General features: G+C 41.9%; 1 protein-coding gene across 1 annotated transcript in view; it reads right to left on the bottom strand.

Moving 5' to 3' along the window:
- The window catches only part of thsd7aa (thrombospondin, type I, domain containing 7Aa), a 543,974-nt gene extending 532,239 nt beyond the window's left edge, over positions 1-11,735 (bottom strand). The window contains exon 1 of the mRNA XM_068051191.1: positions 11,330-11,735. Within this exon, the coding sequence (XP_067907292.1) occupies positions 11,330-11,489 (160 nt within the window). The 5' untranslated portion in view covers positions 11,490-11,735. The remainder of the gene's footprint in view (positions 1-11,329) is intronic.
- Positions 11,736-20,374: the final 8,639 nt, after the last annotated feature.

Raw genomic sequence — 20,374 nt, 5'->3', positions numbered from 1 at the left:
ACATTATTGGACAATTAAATAATGGAGCATTTCACTCTCAGAACAAGCCAATATTTTCCTAGCTATCTTCTCCCAGTTACATCCTCCCCTCACTACATTGTTAGTCTCTTTGCTGTGACAGTCTCTCTGAGGTACCCTGCTATCACTGCTACCTGACCTCGATCCTGACACACAGACATGAAAATTAGATCCAATAGTGCAGTTTTATCACTAGCAGACAATAGTTATGTGTAAATAATTCTTTAAAAAATTATGAAAGGTTAATCAAAGAGCATACACCACAACACAAATGAGGATTATCATCTGCCTGACAGGCATATTGTGTAGATACCAATCTGAGAGCAGACAAGCTTTGTTGGTATTGAAAGAAGCATTCATTATTAATAAAATAAAGACTGATAAAACGTTAATTTTAAATAATAGAAAACTGGCTTACAAAGACAGTCAGCATAATGGAATCATTGTGCTGTTGACCTTTCACCCAAGTGGTATACAAGGTTGCATGTGTAAACTGTAAGCTGTAAATCCACTGATTCAGCATTCATATCTGCACAGAATACTAATTAGTAACTCCTTGTGGTCTCTAAATACTACTTAATGCTAACAAAATGACTGTCTGTCAATCTTCTCCAGTTCCTCTTAGCTCTGGCAATGCTTTCTCTTAAACCCAAATATATTCCTGTCCAAACAATTCCCTTCTCAGTCTGTGTGGCCTTTCTAATTGTTGTCAGCTAGGATCACTGCAATAATGCACTTGATGTAATTCAACAAAATGACACGAGAGCACTGTACAGTTTGTTATTTTGTGTCAGTGAATTTCCAGTGCCAAAATGAATGTTCTGTTTGGTTGACATTGAAGAGGACTTAGACAGATTGATCAATGGGGAAGATGGAATAAAGAAGGCTTAATACAGAAGATGGTGCTCACTTCTAAAGGTAAAGTCCACCAGTAGATGGGAAGAACTGAACGATTGACTGAATGAGTGAGTTCATTTTGTCCAATCTGTCCAAAGCAGAAAGGAGGGGAGTAGGATGGTAGTGGGAGCAAATAAAAAACATGAACATAACAAATTCTATTCACAAAGGTGAAAGAATAATTTATGACTTATCTTCATGTTTTACTGTTCTTTCTTTAAGTTGATATATTTGATGTGATTTTCAGCAGATGCTTCCTTTTTTAGATTAAACTTAATAATCCCATGTAGAAATGTAATGCAAATATGAAGACCATTCAAGTCCTTTTTAATATCAAACATTGTCCATCACAGTCTATCATATCTAATCATAGCTAAGATCAATTGTATAACCTATAAATTACAGTTGCTGATTTTAGCAACGAATATTTAGTACATTCATTTGACATTCTTTCGTCCAATATTTTAATGCATACATTAACCTGTTTATATAAAATGGGTTAATACTACTAAAATAGCAGACAAAAATATCACACAAACATGTTAAGTATGCTTTGGCTAATATTGGCAACCCTAGTTTCTAGGCTTACGTGAACAAATTCTGCTTTAAATCAACATTTCTAAGCACAAATTTTAGTATATACTTAAATATTTTGCCTTGACCTCCATTCAATATTATAGGAATTTAACAAACTACCAATTAAAACTCTAAAGCAGCGTTTTAGAACGTATGACAATATGTCACCGGTAAAATAATAAGTTATGACTATGTTAAGAAATGCCATGTTGGTTAGCATATTCATCATTATATGTGTCAAAAGCTATCACTGATTCTGCTGGAGTGCTTGATGATTTTTGACAGTTTGAATACTAACAGATTTTTTTATGTAAGATTTTTATAAAGGCAATCAAAGATCTGATTTATGAGGCGTAACTTTGAGTTCATATTCCTGACAAGGAGTCTTGCCTGCTGGGAACAGGTTTCAAGAATTCAGGTGTGCACCTTCCTCACCTTTCCTCTCCAACAATTTCCTATCCTTTATAAAGGAATGGAGATTCATGGGAAAGGGGTGCCTGGTTAAATTCTTAATATGCACTCCCAAGCCTGCAAGGCTCAACACCAGGAACATAAATTCATTGAAGTACCCCTGAAGCCAAATCCACATTGCTGTCCACATCAGACCTGCCCCTACCTGTATCACTAAATTGAAATGAAAGACTGTGATTTGTTTCATGAGGATTGTTGTCCTGGATTTCAAAATCATGTACACCCCTTCTTCATTTGAGTGATGGAATTTTGCTTAAATGTAATTAAATTCTAAATCTAATTGAAATTAAAGTCTGCCTGAATTAGTGAACCAGAACTGCTCAAACTAATATAATGTAAGGAAATTCAAATGCATAAAATTGGAAATTCTAACTTGGTGGAATTCTGGCAACATATTAATGATAAAGTACAGAAGAGATGTTCTGGTCTGCTTAGGATCAGTTGTTCTTTCCTGGATATGTAGTGACTGCAAATCAAGTTGTTAACACTTCTAATTAGTTAATGTTAACTTCTTTGGCCTCCTTATCTCGAGAGACAATGGATAAGCGCCTGGAGGTGGTCTGTGGTTTGTGGAGCAGCGCCTGGAGTGGCTATAAAGGCCAATTCTAGAGTGACAGGCTCTTCCACAGGTGCTGCAGAAAAATTTGTTTGTCGGGGCTGTTACACAGTTGGCTCTCCCCTTCGCCCCTGTCTTTTTTCCTGCCAACTGCTAAGTCTCTTCGACTCGCCACACTTTAGCCCTGCCTTTATGGCTGCCCGCAGCTCTGGCGAACGCTGGCAACTGACTCCCACGACTTGTGATCAGTGTCACAGGACTTCATGTCACGTTTGCAGACGTCTTTAAAGCGGAGACATGGATGGTCGGTTGGTCTGATACCAGTGGCGAGCTCGCTGTACAATGTGTCTTTGGGGAACCTGCCATCTTCCATGCGGCTCACATGGCCAAGCCATCTCAAGCGCCGCCGACTCAGTAGCGTGTATAAGCTGGGGATGTTGGCCGCCTCGAGGACTTCTGTGTTGGAGATACGGTCCTGCCACCTGATGCCAAGTATTCTCCGGAGGCAGCGAAGATGGAATGAATTGAGACGTTGCTCTTGGCTGACATACGTTGTCCAGGCCTCGCTGCCATAGAGCAAGGTACTGAGGACACTTTTGTGTTCCGTGTCAGTGCGCCATCTTCCACACTCTGTTGGCCAGTCTGGACATAACAGTGGAAGCCTTTCCCATGCGCTTGTTGATTTCTGCATCTAGAGATAGGTTACTGGTGATAGTTGAGCCTAGGTAGGTGAACTCTTGAACCACTTCCAGAGCGTGGTCGCCAATATTGATGGATGGAGCATTTCTGATGTCCTGCCCCATGATCTTCGTTTTCTTGAGGCTGATGGTTAGGCCAAATTCATTGCAGGCAGCCGCAAACCTGTCGATGAGACTCTGCAGGCACTCTTCAGTGTGAGATGTTAAAGCAGCATCGTCAGCAAAGAGGAGTTCCCTGATGAGGACTTTCCGTACATTGGACTTTGCTCTTAGACGGGCAAGGTTGAACAACCTGCCCCCTGATCTTGTGTGGAGGAAAATTCCTTCTTCAGAGGACTTGAACGCATGTGAAAGCAGCAGGGAGAAGAAAATCCCAAAAAGTGTGGGTGCGAGAACACAGCCCTGTTTCACGCCACTCAGGAAAGGAAAGGGGTCTGATGAGGAGCCACCATGTTGAATTGTGCCTTTCATATTGTCAAGGAATGAGGTGATGATACTTAGTAGCTTTGGTGGACATCCAATCTTTTCTAGTAGTCTGAAGAGACCACATCTGCTGACGAGGTCAAAGGCTTTGGTGAGATCAATGAAAGCAATGTAGAGGGGCATCTGTTGTTCGCGGCATTTCTCCTGTATCTGACGAAGGGAGAACAGCATGTCAACGGTCGATCTCTCTGCACGAAAGCCACACTGTGCCTCAGTTAACACAGCAAAGAAAATTAGCTCTTACTTTCGGCTAAATTCCGAAAACACTGTCGTAGCTACAGTCGGTTCTATTTCCAGTTTTCAGATGCAGCTGAGGAGTAGTCGCTTATTTGTGCTACCAAGAACATTGCAAAATATGAATACCATCCAACAAATAAGATTTACATCCATAATGAACAGTTAAAAAGAAGCAAAAGAGGAAACACCAGCACAAAAATAGGTTTTCAAAATGTACTTTCCTAAAACTTGCATTTGGCATCATCTTAATTTTAAAATTCTCCTCCATGTTTTCAAATCCCTCCAGGGCCTCACCCTTCCCTATCTCTGTAACCTCCTCCAGCTTTACAATCCTCTGAGATATCTGTGCTCCCCCAATTTTGGCCTCTTACACATCCTACTTTTCATCACTCTACCATTGGCAAATGTTCCAGCTGCCCGGACCCTAAGCTCTGGAATTCCCTCCCTAAAACCTTCCGCCTTTCTACTTCTCTCTCCTCTTCAATACGCTCCTTAAAACTTACCTCATTGACCATATTTTTGGTCACCTATCCTAATATCTCCTTATGTGGCTCGGTGTCAAATTGTTTTTGATAGCACTTCCATGAAGTGCCTGCGGATGATTTACTATGTTAAAGGCACCATATAAATACAAGTTGTTCCTGTTCTGGTTATAGTATTTTTATTGTAGAATAGTATCCAAAGACACTTAGTAGCCATAATCAGAAACAGGCACCAAGCCAAAGGAGTTATTAAGAGGGTTGATCAAATGCTTGTTCAAAGAGGTGGATTTTGAAGAGGGTCTTGGTGGAAAGGAAAGTGGAGAGGTGGAAGGGTTTAGGGAAGGAATTGCAGAGTGTGAGGCTGAGACACTTGCAGGCATAGCTGCCAATGATGGGGCAAAGAGACGGAGGGATGCACAAGAGGCTGGAGATGCAGCAAAGTAGTGGAAGAGTGGATGTGGGGGACAGTCATTGCAAGACTGAAGGAGGTTACAGAGATAGGACATGGTGAGGCCATAAAAAGGTTTAAATATGAGAATGAGAATTTTAATGAGGCACTCAGGGACTGGAACATGGACAAGGATAATGGGTGAACTGGACTCAGTGTGGGATAGGCTTCAGGCAGCAGAGTTTAGGATGAGTGAGTGTTTGAAGAGCTTAGATGATGGAAGGCTGGTGAGGAGTACACTGCAATAGTTGAGTCTGGAAGAGACAAAGTCTTCAGTGAGACTTTCAGCAGCAGTTGGTGGAGACAGATGATGTGGAGGTGATGTAGGGTTGGAAGCTCATTCTGGAGTTGAGTAGGATGCTGATGTTACAAACTTTCTGGTTCAACTTGGGGCAGTGGTCCAGGACAGGAATGCAATCGATGTCAGGGGCATGGAGAATGTGACAGGAGCCAAAGATAACGGCTGCCATCTTCCCAATGTTCAACCAAGAAAAATTGTGGCTTAACCAAGATTGGAATTCAGACAAGCAGTCTGACAGCATAAATGCATGGAGATGGAGGGTGGGGGCAGAGGGTGGGAGGTGATGTTGAGAGTGGTAGTGGAACGGCAGAGCTGGATGTCATCAGCATACATGTGGAACCTGACTCTATGGGCTGAATTTTTAAAGCTCACTGTCAATCTCAGCGGCGAGCTTCAAGAACGACACGGCACACGCATCAGATGTGCTCCGGGGAGCCACGATATTTTGCGCAGCGACTCTTTAACATGGAGGAGGCAGAACGATTGCCGCCACTGACGTAGAGGCCGCAGGTGCACCATACACAGCAATGGCGTCTGGCATCACCGCGCAGGCACTGGTGCTATTTTTAAAGGGCTACAAGCCCTTCAGTGAGACTTACATTTTTAAAGGTCTCATTGGCCAAAAAATAAAATTAAACTTTTAATTGTACTTTGAATTCCCTCTCCCAACTCTTCCCCTATGAGTAATCAATATGTAAATTGCCCTCTCACCCCAAAAAGAGCATTTTTTGTAATCCCAAACTTTCCCCCCTGAACTTCATAAACTTTGACCCTCAACCCCTTCCCACCATCCCCGTAACCAATAGAAACAATTTTCCTCCCTCCCCCCACCTCCCATCCTGAAAATCTCACTCCTCCCCCCATCCCACCAGTATTACACCTCAGATCTTCGAACTGAGATCCGAAGGCGTGGGAATTCCAGCATCCGGCATGAATATCTGCATGGAACGGCCGTCGGGACGAAGTAAGTGATTATTTATTCATTAACATTTATTTGACTATTTAAATGAAGGTTCCGTCACCGAGCGATGGGGGGTGGAGACCACCTTGAGGCCTAGCCGCCGCCGGTAAAATGGGGCGGGGCCTTCCCGGTGTCGAGGTCCGTGGTGGGCCTCTACTGGAAATATTTTCTGGGCCACAACCCCTGACGTCGGGGTGGGGGGAGGGGATGGTAAATACAGCCTATGGGTCTGATTTCAACCCATTCAAAACTTGCACAGAGTTAAAATTGGGCCATATGTCTTCGGATGTGTTTCCAAGGGGTAGAATATAGATGGGGAAGAGGAGCCGACCAAGGATAGATCAAGAAGTAAAAGTACTAAATTATAAAAAGTAAAAGGATAGGCCAACTTCACAATAAAATAAATTAACTTGCTATCTTTCCCTTTTGGAACCTGCTGAATGAAAATCTCTTTATTTGCTTGAGAGGTGCTAAGTGAAATGAATTGGGTAACCTGAACTTGATTCTCAGTTAGGATGAGTCCTTAGCTCAAAAATATCCCCAACCAAAACTGATTGTCAGTTTCATTCAGTGAGTCCCAACGAGAGAAAATTAAAATGCTAGATTAATGGAATGGGATCAAGAAATATCTCTGGAATTAGTATTATGGAATATTTTGAGACAAAGTAGATGGAGCATCTAATCTGATCTGGAATGCTCAGAATGCAAAAAATGGAAACAATTTATTCTCTTCAGGACTGGCATCTCTCACCTTAATGAGTGCAGTAGGGGTTCCAGAAAGATTAAACATAATTTTTGAGCGAAAATAATGTCCTTCAACCACAATTAGGTTCTTAAGCATATTTCTGAAATCTTCCAGTGTATAGATTTTACCTAATAAACCAGAAGTATCAAGTGACAGGACATTTGTTTGATCTTCTTTTCAACAGTCAAATAAAAATCTAAAAATAATTCAAATCCTTCTTCAGGTTAGCTTCCTTTATGGTAAGTAATTTGTTTGTTGAGTTTTCTATGTAGCTGCAAAATGATTCAATCCAAGTGAAAATAGAACTACTCTCAGTTTAACAGTTCATCTATTTCTGTTGCATGCAATACTTCATCTAATGAGTAAGGAATTCTATGCAGCAGGTTTTTGGTCTTGAATATTAGCCGAAAGGCAGTCACTGTCACCAGATGTGAAATGAAGTGAAATTGTTGTTCCATCTCTATGACATTTTCATGGTTTTGAATTCAGTGAAAACAACAATTTTTTTTACCTTGCTAATTGTTTTGTCCTCTGTAAGCAGAGTATTATCATATGCCAAAATAAACAGAAATGTTCAAAAAATAGTTGATGGGCAACTTTTTAACCTATGCAAGTGGTGGGTCTCTATCCAATGGCGATAAGCACTAATCCAAAACTGGACCACATTGGATTACTTTGGAATTACCAAAATTTGACTTGATAAGGAGAATTCTGGACATATGGATAGAGGAGAAACATATTGTTTTATTTTATCGAGCATCAGCATATGCCTGAGGCTGCAAAGACAAGTAACCCAAAAGTTCCAGAGGAAGTCTTTTGGGGCAGCTGATGGGTGGGATGGAACTACAGCTTGTCTCATGAATGTGTCACTGATTCCAGCCCATATAATGGAGTTTGTATCTGTTCCAAAATTCACAGATTTGTACTAGATATTCTCTTGTGTTCAGCATCACCCATCACTCCTGTAAGCAGACCTCACATCACCTATGATTCAGAGATCAACTTTACAATCCAATATTTGAATGATAATGTGGCCCAAGGATCATAACAATCCCTTGTGTATGTACTGGGTACTGTGATCTCTCACATGCTGCCCCATACATTCCCCTGTCTTTGCGCAAGACAAACGAATTCCAGTGAGATGAAGCACAATCATAAATCAACAAACAAGTTTATCTTACGTGAAATACTTGAATAAACAGAATACTTTTTTGTAAGGTTTATATAGTTCTTTATACCATAAAAATATATATATTTTTTAAATGCAACTCTATCACTGTTCCAGGTGAAAACCACTGTCAAGATAGCTGTTCCTAAGTTAACTGATCATGCGTTCCTCTGTTGCAAGCTGTACATATTTCTACCTCAGCCTGGATTTTCTTTCTGACATGGGGAGGCTCAGACTGACCCCAGAGTGATAGGGAGAAAAAGAATCCTCTAACCACTTTCACAACTCTATAAACTGGGGAATGGCTCTCTACGCTGCCAAGTTATTACCACGAATGAAAGAGCATGCTCTTGATCTGGAATCTCTTGGCATATTTATATTTTATATAGCAATAAACAACATTTATCATAATGCTAATAAATACTTAGCACCAAAGCTTATGAGATTCAATATCTCAAAACTAGCATCAACATACAAAAGTACACACAGAAAAAGCTGTAAACAATCAGGTTAGGTAGTATTTGTGAAAAAATAGCAGTCAATGTTCCAGGCCTTGAGGTTCCTAGTCCTGTGGAATGGTCTCAAGGCCTGAAATATTGACTACTGTTTTTCCACAGATGCTGCCTGAGCTTCTAAGTATTTCCAGATTTTTCAGTTTTAATTTTATTTTTGTTTTACATAAGTGCACTGTTTGATGCTGTTCTATCTGGAGACCCACCCAGGAACCATTCTAAATAAAATAAAAACAGAAAATGCTGGAAATACTCAGCAGATCTGGCAGCATCTGTGGAGAGAGAAACAGAGTTAACATTTTTGGTCAATTACTTTTGACATTAATTCTGTTTCTCTCTCCACAGATACTGCCAGACCTGCTGAGTATTTCCAGCACTTTCTGTTTTTATTTCAGATTTCCAGCATCCTGTTTTCCTTTTATTGAACCATTTGGACTAACCTTATAAATGGCTTTAAAAGTCAAAAAATGTTGTATCTTTGTAGGTTTACCATTTATAAATTGAGTCTAACATTTATGGCAGTATTATAACATAATTAAAGGCCATATAAGTGAAAGACCAAAAATGCTATTGAGATGGTTGCATACATGGATATATTCTGGTGCCATATATGGTGCTGATCGAATGCACATCTCAGCTGAGAGGAGATATTTTTCTGCAGTGCCTTGCTGTAGAATGAGTGAGTGTGCATGATGTCAGAAACAGTATTTTTTTTAATTCATCACTTCTTTGTTCTGCTAATTTTGGTAATGCTATCCCATTAAATCTTTAACTCATCTCCACCCCCACCCTAAGGCTTTTAACAGCTCTGGATGCCACTGGCGCAGAGATATTCCTTAAGTCCAGAATTGCTAGGACATAATTGGTAGAACATATGTAGTATAAAATATTTCCCTCATTTGTTTGGTGCATTACATATCCACGCCCAATTCCATCAAAATTCCAATGGTTGGGAAAAGGGGTGGTGACTTGGCTTATTTAGGTGCCACTGCAAACTCTATCCTATTCACTCCAATCACTTTACTTTTGATGTCCCAGTCACACAGAATTTGGCATTTCTTGGCTTAAAGGCACATCCTATTGAATAAGGAAGTCTGAAATCTGACAGGAAGCTTGCCTCAATTAACAGAGATCGATATGCTGATGTTGAAATCCCAATTCAGAATTCAAACTTAAAATTCAAACCCTCATCCTTATCATCCATTAGATTGGGACGTTGTATCCAGTATTCAGCCCTGGCTTTAGAAGAATAACTCATAATAGCAACGAAAATAGCAATGCATTGTAATGCTATGACCACCTACTAAGTTAAAGCACCAATGATTTGAATCAAGTAGGAGTGATTATGTCGTATTTGAGAAACTTTTTGTTTAGCACATACTACTGTGTGGGATTTTTGTTCTGGAGTGATGACAGCAACAGAAAAAAGGCAGCATCAAAATCTTATTGAACTCTTGGCAAGCTGTAGACGGTTTAAAAATTCAGGGTATCGCTACAATTGCAAATTGATCAGTCTGTGCTACTGTGTGGCAGCTGGATTTTTTGTTCACGGTATAAGGCAATTGTCAATGGTTAATGCTTGTCATGTGAACGACTAAAACACAAACTAATAAGGAGGAATTTATAAAAGTGTAAAAGTGACAGCCGCTTCAACTTCCTGTTCCTGGTACTAACAAAACTCTCTGATCCCGCACTCGCAGTTGTGCTTGAAGGGAGCAGTGGTCAGAGGTAAGGCTACAAAACTGAAGAACCGATTCTTCAAACTGCGCTGCATACGAGCTGTCAGTACGGGATTGATCAATTTACCCTTAAGGTACCATTGCACTACAACTAGTGGTCTCAAACTGATATCTCTATAATGCAATGTGCAGTTGACAGACCCGAGTTATGCTACCAGATGTGCCTCACACGCTGACCATTGAAAAGAAATCTCTGGCACCAAGATCAAGTAGCGTGAGACACGTTACTAAAGGCGATCTTCGTCCACGTGGGGTAAAATTTTCCTTTGAGTTCTCCCGCTGTTTACGCCATTTTGCTAGGATTTCCGCCAAAGTTGCAGCAGGAGATCGGGAGGATCCCTGGAAATGTTATCCCTTTGTCTTCAGTGCATCAAGGGTTTGATTGGAGATCGAGTTCCTCAATGATACTACCACCATCACATCAATATTCTACTGAAGCCACATTGCATGAAGGTGAGAGATGTATAATGGCACCGTTATGTATAAATTACCATGTGATTTTTAGTTTGATATCATGATCTGCTAACTCCGCACATCCTGTTGTGCAAATGCTTCATAACCCACTTCCTAGGTGATTTGCAACACAGCTTCGCCGATCAAGTGGGGACTCCCAACTCTGATGCTTTGAGAACAAATCCGACTCAGGATCATCATTGACTCTGCTCGATGTGTATGTTTTTGCTGGCACTTGCCGGGGCTGCGGGATGAAGCACTCCCTGTCAGCTCTGCAGAAATATACCTCCTGCTGGCTGGTCACAGAATAGGATCGTCACTCGACATGGAGAAATCTGTGATCCCAATAGATCCCACTCTCCTACTTGGAATGCCAGGTAGGTGGGAGAAATAGGCGACTGACAGGACAGAAACAAACGTGTCTATAAACAAGAATACTAAATATATCAAGTCTCATCCCACAATAAAATACCAAAATACTTCCCAGAAGTATTCAAAAGGGAAAACTGCAAATTACTGTAACCCCAATGTTTAAAGCATTATCGTGTTGAAATAATTAAGAACCTTTATTTTTTCGGTCCTACCTGGTTTCCACACATATACAGATTGAAACTCCTCTTCTGCTTCTGCCTTAACATTCCAGATCCCAAAGACCAGCGTTAACATCACACCAATGCACTGTGCTGAAACAGCACAGTTCTTGGAACATCTGAATGAAGCGGTGTTTTTCCTTCTCAGTCTCATAGCTCCAGAATCACCAGCCCGTTTCAGTGTGACTCCAGTTCGGAAGACAAAGGATAATATAGCCCTTGCCCTGTTATTAATGTCTTTTTTTCTCTTTATTTTACTCGTCTTGCTGAGAATCCGTCACGGACCGTAAATGCAGCAAGTCCTTCTCCAGATATCTTGCTTTCCCGAATGTGGAAAAGAAGGTGCCTGGCATCAGAAAACAATAATGACCTGAGCTGCGACCGTTTCCTTCCCTTCCAAGTCAGTGACGAGCGGCAGGTTTCAATCAGCTGAGGGAAGCAGCTGTCCACCAGGAGCTCCGGCTGATACAGCGGTCATTCGGGTCTTGTAGGCGGCAGCAAGTCATTCACACCAGCTGCACAGAGAGAAAGAAACAAATGCTGTAATGCCACTGCCTAGATATGCTGCATAATACTGCTGTCTGCACTCATATAACCATGTGGAAAAGCACACGAGCATATGCGTGTCTGCACCTGCATCTCACAGCAACGAGAAAGTCAAATGATGAAACCAATGTGCTATTCAGAGGTGGGTAGGTGCGAAGAGCAAGGGGAGGATCTCAGTCACCCTCCCCTGGGAGGTTTGTCATTTTGTTTAAAAAAAACCTCCCCAAATCCATCCTTTACGAATGTATTAGATTAAAAAGCATCAATCAAATAATTCCCAGCCATCGCCTATTTAAATATTCTGACACCCTTGCAAATTAGCAACGAGAGTGCTACAGATTGCCTTTTGTTTATCTATCACTTTTCACCTCTAAGAGGGAATTAAGGGCTCAGAAAGCCTGCCACCGTGTCCATATTATTACCTCAGATAAACAAGTGTGGATTACCTTTCCTCGACTGTCAGAAAACAAGCAACAATCAAGAGATTATCGCCCGATAGTGGAGGAGAGTAAGAATTTATACTGTTGCTGATTTTATGCACCCAGATAGTAAGTGATAACAAAGCGAAAGCCCCAGTAGCTTTTCAGCCTTTGAAAAGCAGAACCTCCCCTGGGCTGTACACTACAATAATATCTTTATCAGAATCGACTGCAGCAGCACATTTCCGTTTTGTGTATTGCAACATTGTGGATTAAAACACTTTCAAGACAAGGCGAATTGGATTTGAAGTGATGTTTTTGATATATTACTTTAACCCTTTTGAGACCTGGAGGACTTTCTCTAAGTTGAAAAATAATTATGTCAACCAATAATTTTTTAATAATTGGATACAACTTGTGCGACTGCAATAATCAAATAAATATTTTAGTGTAGAAAATCAGCATAATATTAGTAGCTGTCTGGTCAAGTGTGTACTGAACTTTTGCCACCATAGTGATAAAATGAATGGTTTTGCGTTACACGAATGAGCCTGTTTGTTCAGGTTACATTTTTAGTCTGATATAGTTGTTTTAAACCATTATGGTAAAAGTAGGTGGAAACAATAGCAAACCAGGAGTAATGTAGAGATCAGGAAATAACTTGAGGGCTGCATTTTTCAGAAAAACAATGGCAAATAATTCTCACAATCACAATTTTACTTCTTGGCAAGGTAATTTGGCAGGCATTTGCTAAACTACTCAACTCATGACCTAAATACATTTGGTGGCCACTGCTAATGTTCTCACAATTTCGGGGAGGTTAAGCCTCATATGCAGAGGTTGGCCAGTTTTCTGTTGATCTTTCAATTGCCCAAATGTTAAACTGTGTGAAAGCCAAATCTATACCAGTATTGAACTCAACTAGCAGTCTTCCATTCTGTGTTGCAGGGTTTGAGTGATTGAGCACTTTTTGAAACTGATTGTTCAGCTCAGTCCTAAGCATTGTTCTTCCACCAGTACTGTTCTCTGAGACATAATCCGAAAAAAGATCACACTTTGGAAAGAAACAAGAAACAAACTGCAAGCCAAAAGACTTGCAGGTTGATAGGTAAATTGGCCATTATAAATTGTCACTAGTATAGGAAGGTGGTAGGGAAATATATAGGGACAGGTGGGGATGTTTGGTAGGAATATGGGATTAGTGTAGGATTAGTATAAATGGGTGGTTGATGTTCGGCACAGACTCGGTGGGCCAAAGGGCCTGTTTCAGTACTGTATCTCTAATCTAATCTAATCTAATTAACTGTGTATTCTTTTGAAACGTACCACTGATGTTTCTTGATACTTATAGAAGCATCTCTGAAGAGCAGCATCTAAGAGCAGTGCCACACAAGTGCCAGACAATGACCATCTCCAACAAGAGAGAATCTAACCATCTCCCCTTAACATTCAATGGCATTACCATCGTTGAATGCCCCACTATCAACATCCTAGGGACTACCATTGACCAGAAACTGAACTGTAATAGCCATATAAATACCATGGCTGCAAGAGCAGGTCAGAGGCTAGAAATCCTGCGGCGAGTAACTCACCTCCTGACTCCCCAAAGCCTGTCCACCATCTACAAGGCACAAGTCAGGAGTGTGATGGATTACTCTCCACTTGCCTGGATGGGTGCAGCTCCAACAACACTCAAGAAGCTCGACACCATCCAGGACAAAGCAGTCCGCTTGATTGGCACCCCATCGACAAACATTCACTCCCTTCACCACCGATGCACAGTGGCAGCAGTGTCTACCATCTACAAGATGCACTGTAGCAACACACCAAGGCTCCTTAGACAGCACCTTCCAAACCCGCGAGCTCTACCAACTAGAAGGACAAGGGCTGCAAATGCATGGGAACACCACCACCCGCAAGTTCCCCTCCAAGTCACACACCATCCTGACTTGGAACTATATCGCCATTCCTTCACTGCCGCTAGGTCAAAATCCTGGAACTCCCTTCCTAACAGCACTGCGGGTGTACCTACCCCACATGGACTGCAGCGGTTCAAGAAGGCAGCTCACCACCATCTTCTCAAGGGCAATTAGGGATGGGCAATAAATGTTGGCCTGGCCAGTGACGCCCACATCCCATGAATAAATAAAAAAAAACACTGCCTTATTGCCTTCTTGCTAAATGACGCAAGTGCCAAAGCTGTAGCATTGTTATTATTTATGTTATGTAAACTATATGCCATTTGCCTTTTCTCCACCATTAGCAGCAGTGGCTATCTGGCTTAGGAGAGGAGTTGAGTAAAGCAGAAAAAGTTACTGTTCTGACTCTCTTAGTCTATAACTCATGAGGAAATACTTCCTCTAAGCAACAAAACAACTTATGTTTATACAGTGTCTTTTCATGACAAAATGCCCCAGTGTACATTGCAGAGTAGTAGCAAGAGAAATGGAAACATTGAGCAATATTAATGTAATTCCTGAGGTGTTACCAGTATATTTTCAAGGCACCCCATCTGAGGTAGGCATACTACCATAAAAGCAGAAAATATTGGAAATGCACAGCAGGTTTCTTAGTGTCTATGAAGGGAAATGATTGCTTGACATGTTGGATGAAGACCCTTCATCAGAACTGGACATTGGCGATAAGGAAGTCCCTTTATAGAATTGAATAAAATAAAGACAGAATGAACAAACAGTAGCTAAAGATCAAGAGTAAGGTATATTGACACATGAGACAGAAAAAAGGTGGCATTGAAGGAAGTAAAGTAACATTTTAAGATCCTCTCAGCCACTGATAATGTTTTCCAGTCCTGCAATGACTCAGTGAATAAATGCATCAAGTAGTGTAATACTAACCCATTGTGACAGGAAGTCCCTAGTTTGTAATTAGATAGCTGATCTCAGCCAGAACAGTGGTATGACACTATAATTCCACTCCATGTCTTATGGCTGAGAAAGTGTACATGTATGAATGTCATAAGGACAGGATTGAGTTTAGTCATAATGGACCCAATGTTGAATAGTGGACATGCACTGGCTAGCTTGATTCATAAAGAATGACTTCTTGAGGTAGCTAAGCAAGAGATGCTGACAGCTGTGGAATGGTGCCCTGGTATGAGTAGATAACGTCAGGAAAAGACTTGAGAAAAGGTTAGTATTCTTGTCCTCTTTCTAGTCTGTAATTCCTTGAAACAAAAACATCCACAACTCATATTTAAATAGCACCTCTAAATTATTGAATGCCCAAAAGAACTTTACAGAATAGTACCAAGAGGAATGAAAACATTGAGCCAAGAGATAGATTTAAGGAGGAATAATTTAAAGCATGGGAGGAAGGATGCATTTTCAAGAAGGATTTTAAAGGACAAGAGAGAAGTACAGAGACTGAGGTGTCAGAAGAGGATTCGAGAGAACAGATCCAAGAGGCTTAAAAGCTCTGCTATCAATTGTTGCAGGGCAGATGGGAAGCACAGAAGGCCAAAGATCAATTGATAGAGGACAGAGTTTTTTTGTGGAATGTGGGCACTGCTGGCTAGGCCAGCATTTATTGCCCATCCCTAATTGCCCTTGAACTGAGTGGCTTGCTAGACCATTTCAGAGGGCATTTAAGAGTCAACTACGTTGCTGTGGGCCTAGAGTCACATGTAGGTGAGGACAGCAGATTTCCTTGGCTAAAGGACATTAGTAAACCTGATGGGTTTTTACAACAAATGACAATGGCTTCATGGTTACCATTAGATTAGCTTTTAATTCCAGATTTATCAATTGAATTCAAATTTCACCATCTGCTGTGGTGGGATTCAAACCCATATCCCCAGAGCACTGGAATACTAGTCCAGTGATATTACCACTAAACCAACACCTCTCCTTAAGACTGTAAGTCTGGAGGAGGTTGTAGAGGTTGGGTTTGAAGGTGAGGGCATTAGATTCTCAACTTAATGCATTGGGGAACGGGCAATGAGTGTACATTAGCCAGGACAGAAGTGATGGATCAGACAAGCTTAGTATGGTACAGGATAAGAACAATTATATACATATATATTAAGTCAGGAGGTGACAAAACCAAGAATAATGGTTTCAATGGCAGAGGGGCTATGGTAGAGCCAATGTTGGCAGTATTACAGAGGTTGAAAGAGTACCTAGATTAGAGATACAGCACTGAAACAGGCCCTTCGGCCCACCGAGTCTGTGCCGAACATCAACCACCCATTTATACTAATCCTACACTAATCCCATATTCCTACCAAACATCCCCACCTGTCCCTATATTTCCCTACCACCTACCTATACTAGTGACAATTTATAATGGCCAATTTACCTATCAACCTGCAAGTCTTTTGGCTTGTGGGAGGAAACCGGAGCACCCGGAGAAAACCCACACAGACACAGGGAGAACTTGCAAACTCCACACAGGCAGTACCCGGAATCAAACCCGGGTCCCTGGAGCTGTGAGGCTGCGGTGCTAACCACTGCGCCACTGTGCCGCCCTGTACCTAGGTTACGCATGAATTTGTTGAACCTAAAAGAGAAGCAAGGAGGTTGGTAGAGTCAATGTGAAGGGACCAGAAGTAATAGATTTCATTTTCCCAATGTTCAGTTGAAGAAGCTTTGGCTCATCTAAGACTTGATATTAGACAAGCAGTGTAACACTATGTAAGTGGGCGCAGGATCAAATGAAGTTTTTGAGAGGTAAAGCTGGGTATTGTCAGCATAGAGATAAAAACTGACCCACATCTGCAGATGACATCATCAAGGGGCCACATATAGATGAGGAAAAGGAAGATAGATCCTTGGAGGACTGCTAAGGTAAAGGTGCAGGTGAGGGAGGAGAAGCTATTGCTAGAAATGTGCTGGCTGCATAAGAACATAAGAAATAGGAGCAGGAGTAGGCCATTTAGCACTTTGAGCCTGCTCTGCCATTCAATGAGATCATGGCTGATCTTCTATTTCAACACCATTTTCCTGCACTATCCCCGTATTCCTTGATATTTTTAATATGTAGAAATCTATCGATCTCAGTCTTGAGCTGCATTCAAAAAGACAAGAGTGGAATGATGCAAGAGCAGTCCCATGGATCTGAAAACAGAGAAGAGTTGTTGGCTATAGGTGCTGTAATCTATCTGAATGTTGTTAATTTCAATGGGCTACCGATGGTGTGCGCGCATACAGAACTTAGAATAAAACAGCTTCATGTACTATAGGCGATTTAGACTTTTGCTCTTACATTGCCCTGCATTTAGTTTTCATTTCAGTTCACTTTCTTCCTCCTTTGATAACTCTCGAAATTTGGACTTACTTTGAACTGGTTATTTCCTTTCTTGTCACCCACTATCCTTACTACTCTTCATCACGATGCCTAAATCTTTCGCATTGCTCCATGTAATCTAATCTCTTTTTATGTCCTCTCATCTGGGCATTTTGGCTACCATTTCTTTCCTTTCTCCTCATTCTTGTTTTTCTAGCCATTCTCAGATATCTCCTCTTCAACTTCCCATCTGACCACGTCCCTTTTCTACTCCTAATTACATGCATCATACTTCTTTCAATTGTCCAACATAATTGTCATTATTCTTGAGCCTATCCTGTCTCATGTTGACATCCTTGGGTTAAGCCCCTCCAGAACGAGCTGACAGCCTCACTCTGTGTCTTTGTTGCCATTCTCCAGCAAACCCAATGGGCATTCAGCATTGGTTCTTCCTGAGCAACAATCCCAACTGACTTACCCTCTGCTTCTTATGTGCATCTCACCATTAATGCTCTCTGCCACCCATTCACCCTTTCATCTGACCCTCCCTCTTCCATCCCCAACCTATTCCACTTCCTCTTTCAGAATGTCTGCCTCTTGCAAATAAGATCTTGTCATCCATGAACTTATCCTGGCTAAATCAATACACTTGGTAGCATAAACTGAGACATTACCCACAAGTGATGATTTGTTCCCCTTCACTTAAGCCTCCATACTTAATTATACTTTCCATTACTCAAAAAATCCACTCCCAACCCTTCAGTCTTTGTAACTTTCATCCCGCCCCTAAACATCCTTTGATCCTTCAAACCCTGGAGTATGTCATCATATCCCAGCTCTGTGCCAATATTTCCAGAAACCCCCATGTTCAAATCCCTCTAATCCAGCTTCTGCCTATGTCATAGCACTGAGACCAAAGTCACAAATGTTATCTGTGATACTAGAAATTGCTAGAAATACTCAGCAGGTCAAGCAGCATCTGTGGAGAGAGTGTTAACATTTAAGGTTAATGACCCTTTGAGGCCCCCCAAGCGCTGCCAGCCCAATCAGAGAGCCGGCAGCTCAGCAGTGCCACTGGGAGAGCGGGTACCACTACTGGGGTTGTGCCGGACGACGAAGGTACATCGAGAATTAGTATGGTCAACCACATGAGTCACAGCAAAAAGATTGAGGTGGATAAGGATAGATAGCACACCATGGCCAATGCCATAGATAAAATTAATACAAAGCCACAATACCGTGAATGCTTGAAATCTGAAATCCATTAAAAAATTGGACTATATGATATGAATTGCACTTTATGCATGCAGTGGTACTGAGATGAAGTGCACAAGTAAAATGAATTGCATAAAGTTCCGATATTAAAACGGTATTATTCCTGAAGCTCTAAGATCATTGCCTGAACGAGAATTGCTTTACAGGGGTCAACATAGTAAACAATGACACAATAGTGAAACTTAGGCCTAGATTTTTTGGAGGCAGCAGGAATCCCACCACTGGGTCTGAAAGTGGGGGCAACCTTGCTTAAGTGGGTGGCAGAACACAGGGCTGCATTTTACAGGTGGCAGCCAATTAAGTCACTGCCTCCGTGGCTGCCATCCTAGTAAGGATGTTGGCCCCCCAAGAGCTGCCAGCCCAATCATAGAGCCGGCAGCTCAGCAATGCCACAGGGAGAGCGGGTACCACTACTGGGGCTGTGCCTGGAGGACGAGGTTACATCAATGGACATGCGCCCTCAAAGTAAGGTGAGTGGGGTCTGGGTTAGGCAGGCCCCAATGAGTGGCAGCGGGCAGGTGGTCACTGAGGGCTGGAGATGCTGTTGCTGTTTGGGAGGCCATTGGGGGACCTCTTCGTGGGTCAAACAATGTCTATAAAGGAGCACCCACCCTGGAGCCCACAGCAATGCTGCCAGGGTTTACCTGGAGGTCTCCCCACACAGCGGAGGGCTTCCTTGCTGTTGGTAAAATTTCAGCAGAGGTGGGAAGACGCCCTTGATTGGCCACTTAAGTGGCTCATTTGGGCTTTGGGTAGACAGGTCATCTGCTACCTTTCCCAGCACTGGCAAAATGGTATGGTGGCGAGAAGGCTACAGGCATGCCACCCAACATCTTCCCATGCCATTTTGCCAGTCTTCCTCACTTCAAGCCCATCCATAGGCCCTGTAAAATTCTGGCCTACTTTTCTCCTGTGCATATGTTTGAAAAAAAAACACTAAATAGAGCTGTTAAGAAATAAACCTGACAGAAAAAACAGAATAACTCAGATTCATGGAGCTAGCTCTTCTTTCACATGCATGAAAAACCTACATCACTCACTGGCACTTGCAACACTCATGAGTTATGAGGCTCTCACACTTTTGAGACAACCACCTGACCTCATTACAGCCTTGGTCCAAACATGGACAAAAGAGCTGAACTCAATAGGTGAGGTGAGAGTGACTGCCCTTGATATCAAGGCAGCTTTTAACTGAGTATGGCATCAAGGAGCCCTAGACAAATAGAAGCCAATGGGAATCAAAGGAAAACTCTCTACTCATTGGGGTCATACCCAACACAAAGGAAGATGATTCTGGTTGTTGGAAGTCAATCATCTCTGCCCCAGGACATTGCTACAGGAGTTCCTCAAGGTAGTGTCCTAGGCGCAACCATCTTCAGCCGCTTCATCAATGACCTTCCCTCCATCATAAGGTTAGATGTGGAGATGCTCGCTGATGATTGTATGATGTTCAGTACATTCGTGCCACACCATTGCCAGGCAATGACAATCCCCAACAAGAGAGAATCTAACCATTTCCCCTTTACATTCAACAGCATTACCATCGCTGAATCCT

The sequence above is a fragment of the Heterodontus francisci genome, chromosome 2 (assembly GCF_036365525.1).
Source record: "Heterodontus francisci isolate sHetFra1 chromosome 2, sHetFra1.hap1, whole genome shotgun sequence".
NCBI lineage: Eukaryota > Metazoa > Chordata > Chondrichthyes > Heterodontiformes > Heterodontidae > Heterodontus > Heterodontus francisci.
Note: the sequence above shows the minus strand (reverse complement) of the source record. Positions and strands in the feature narration are given on the sequence as shown.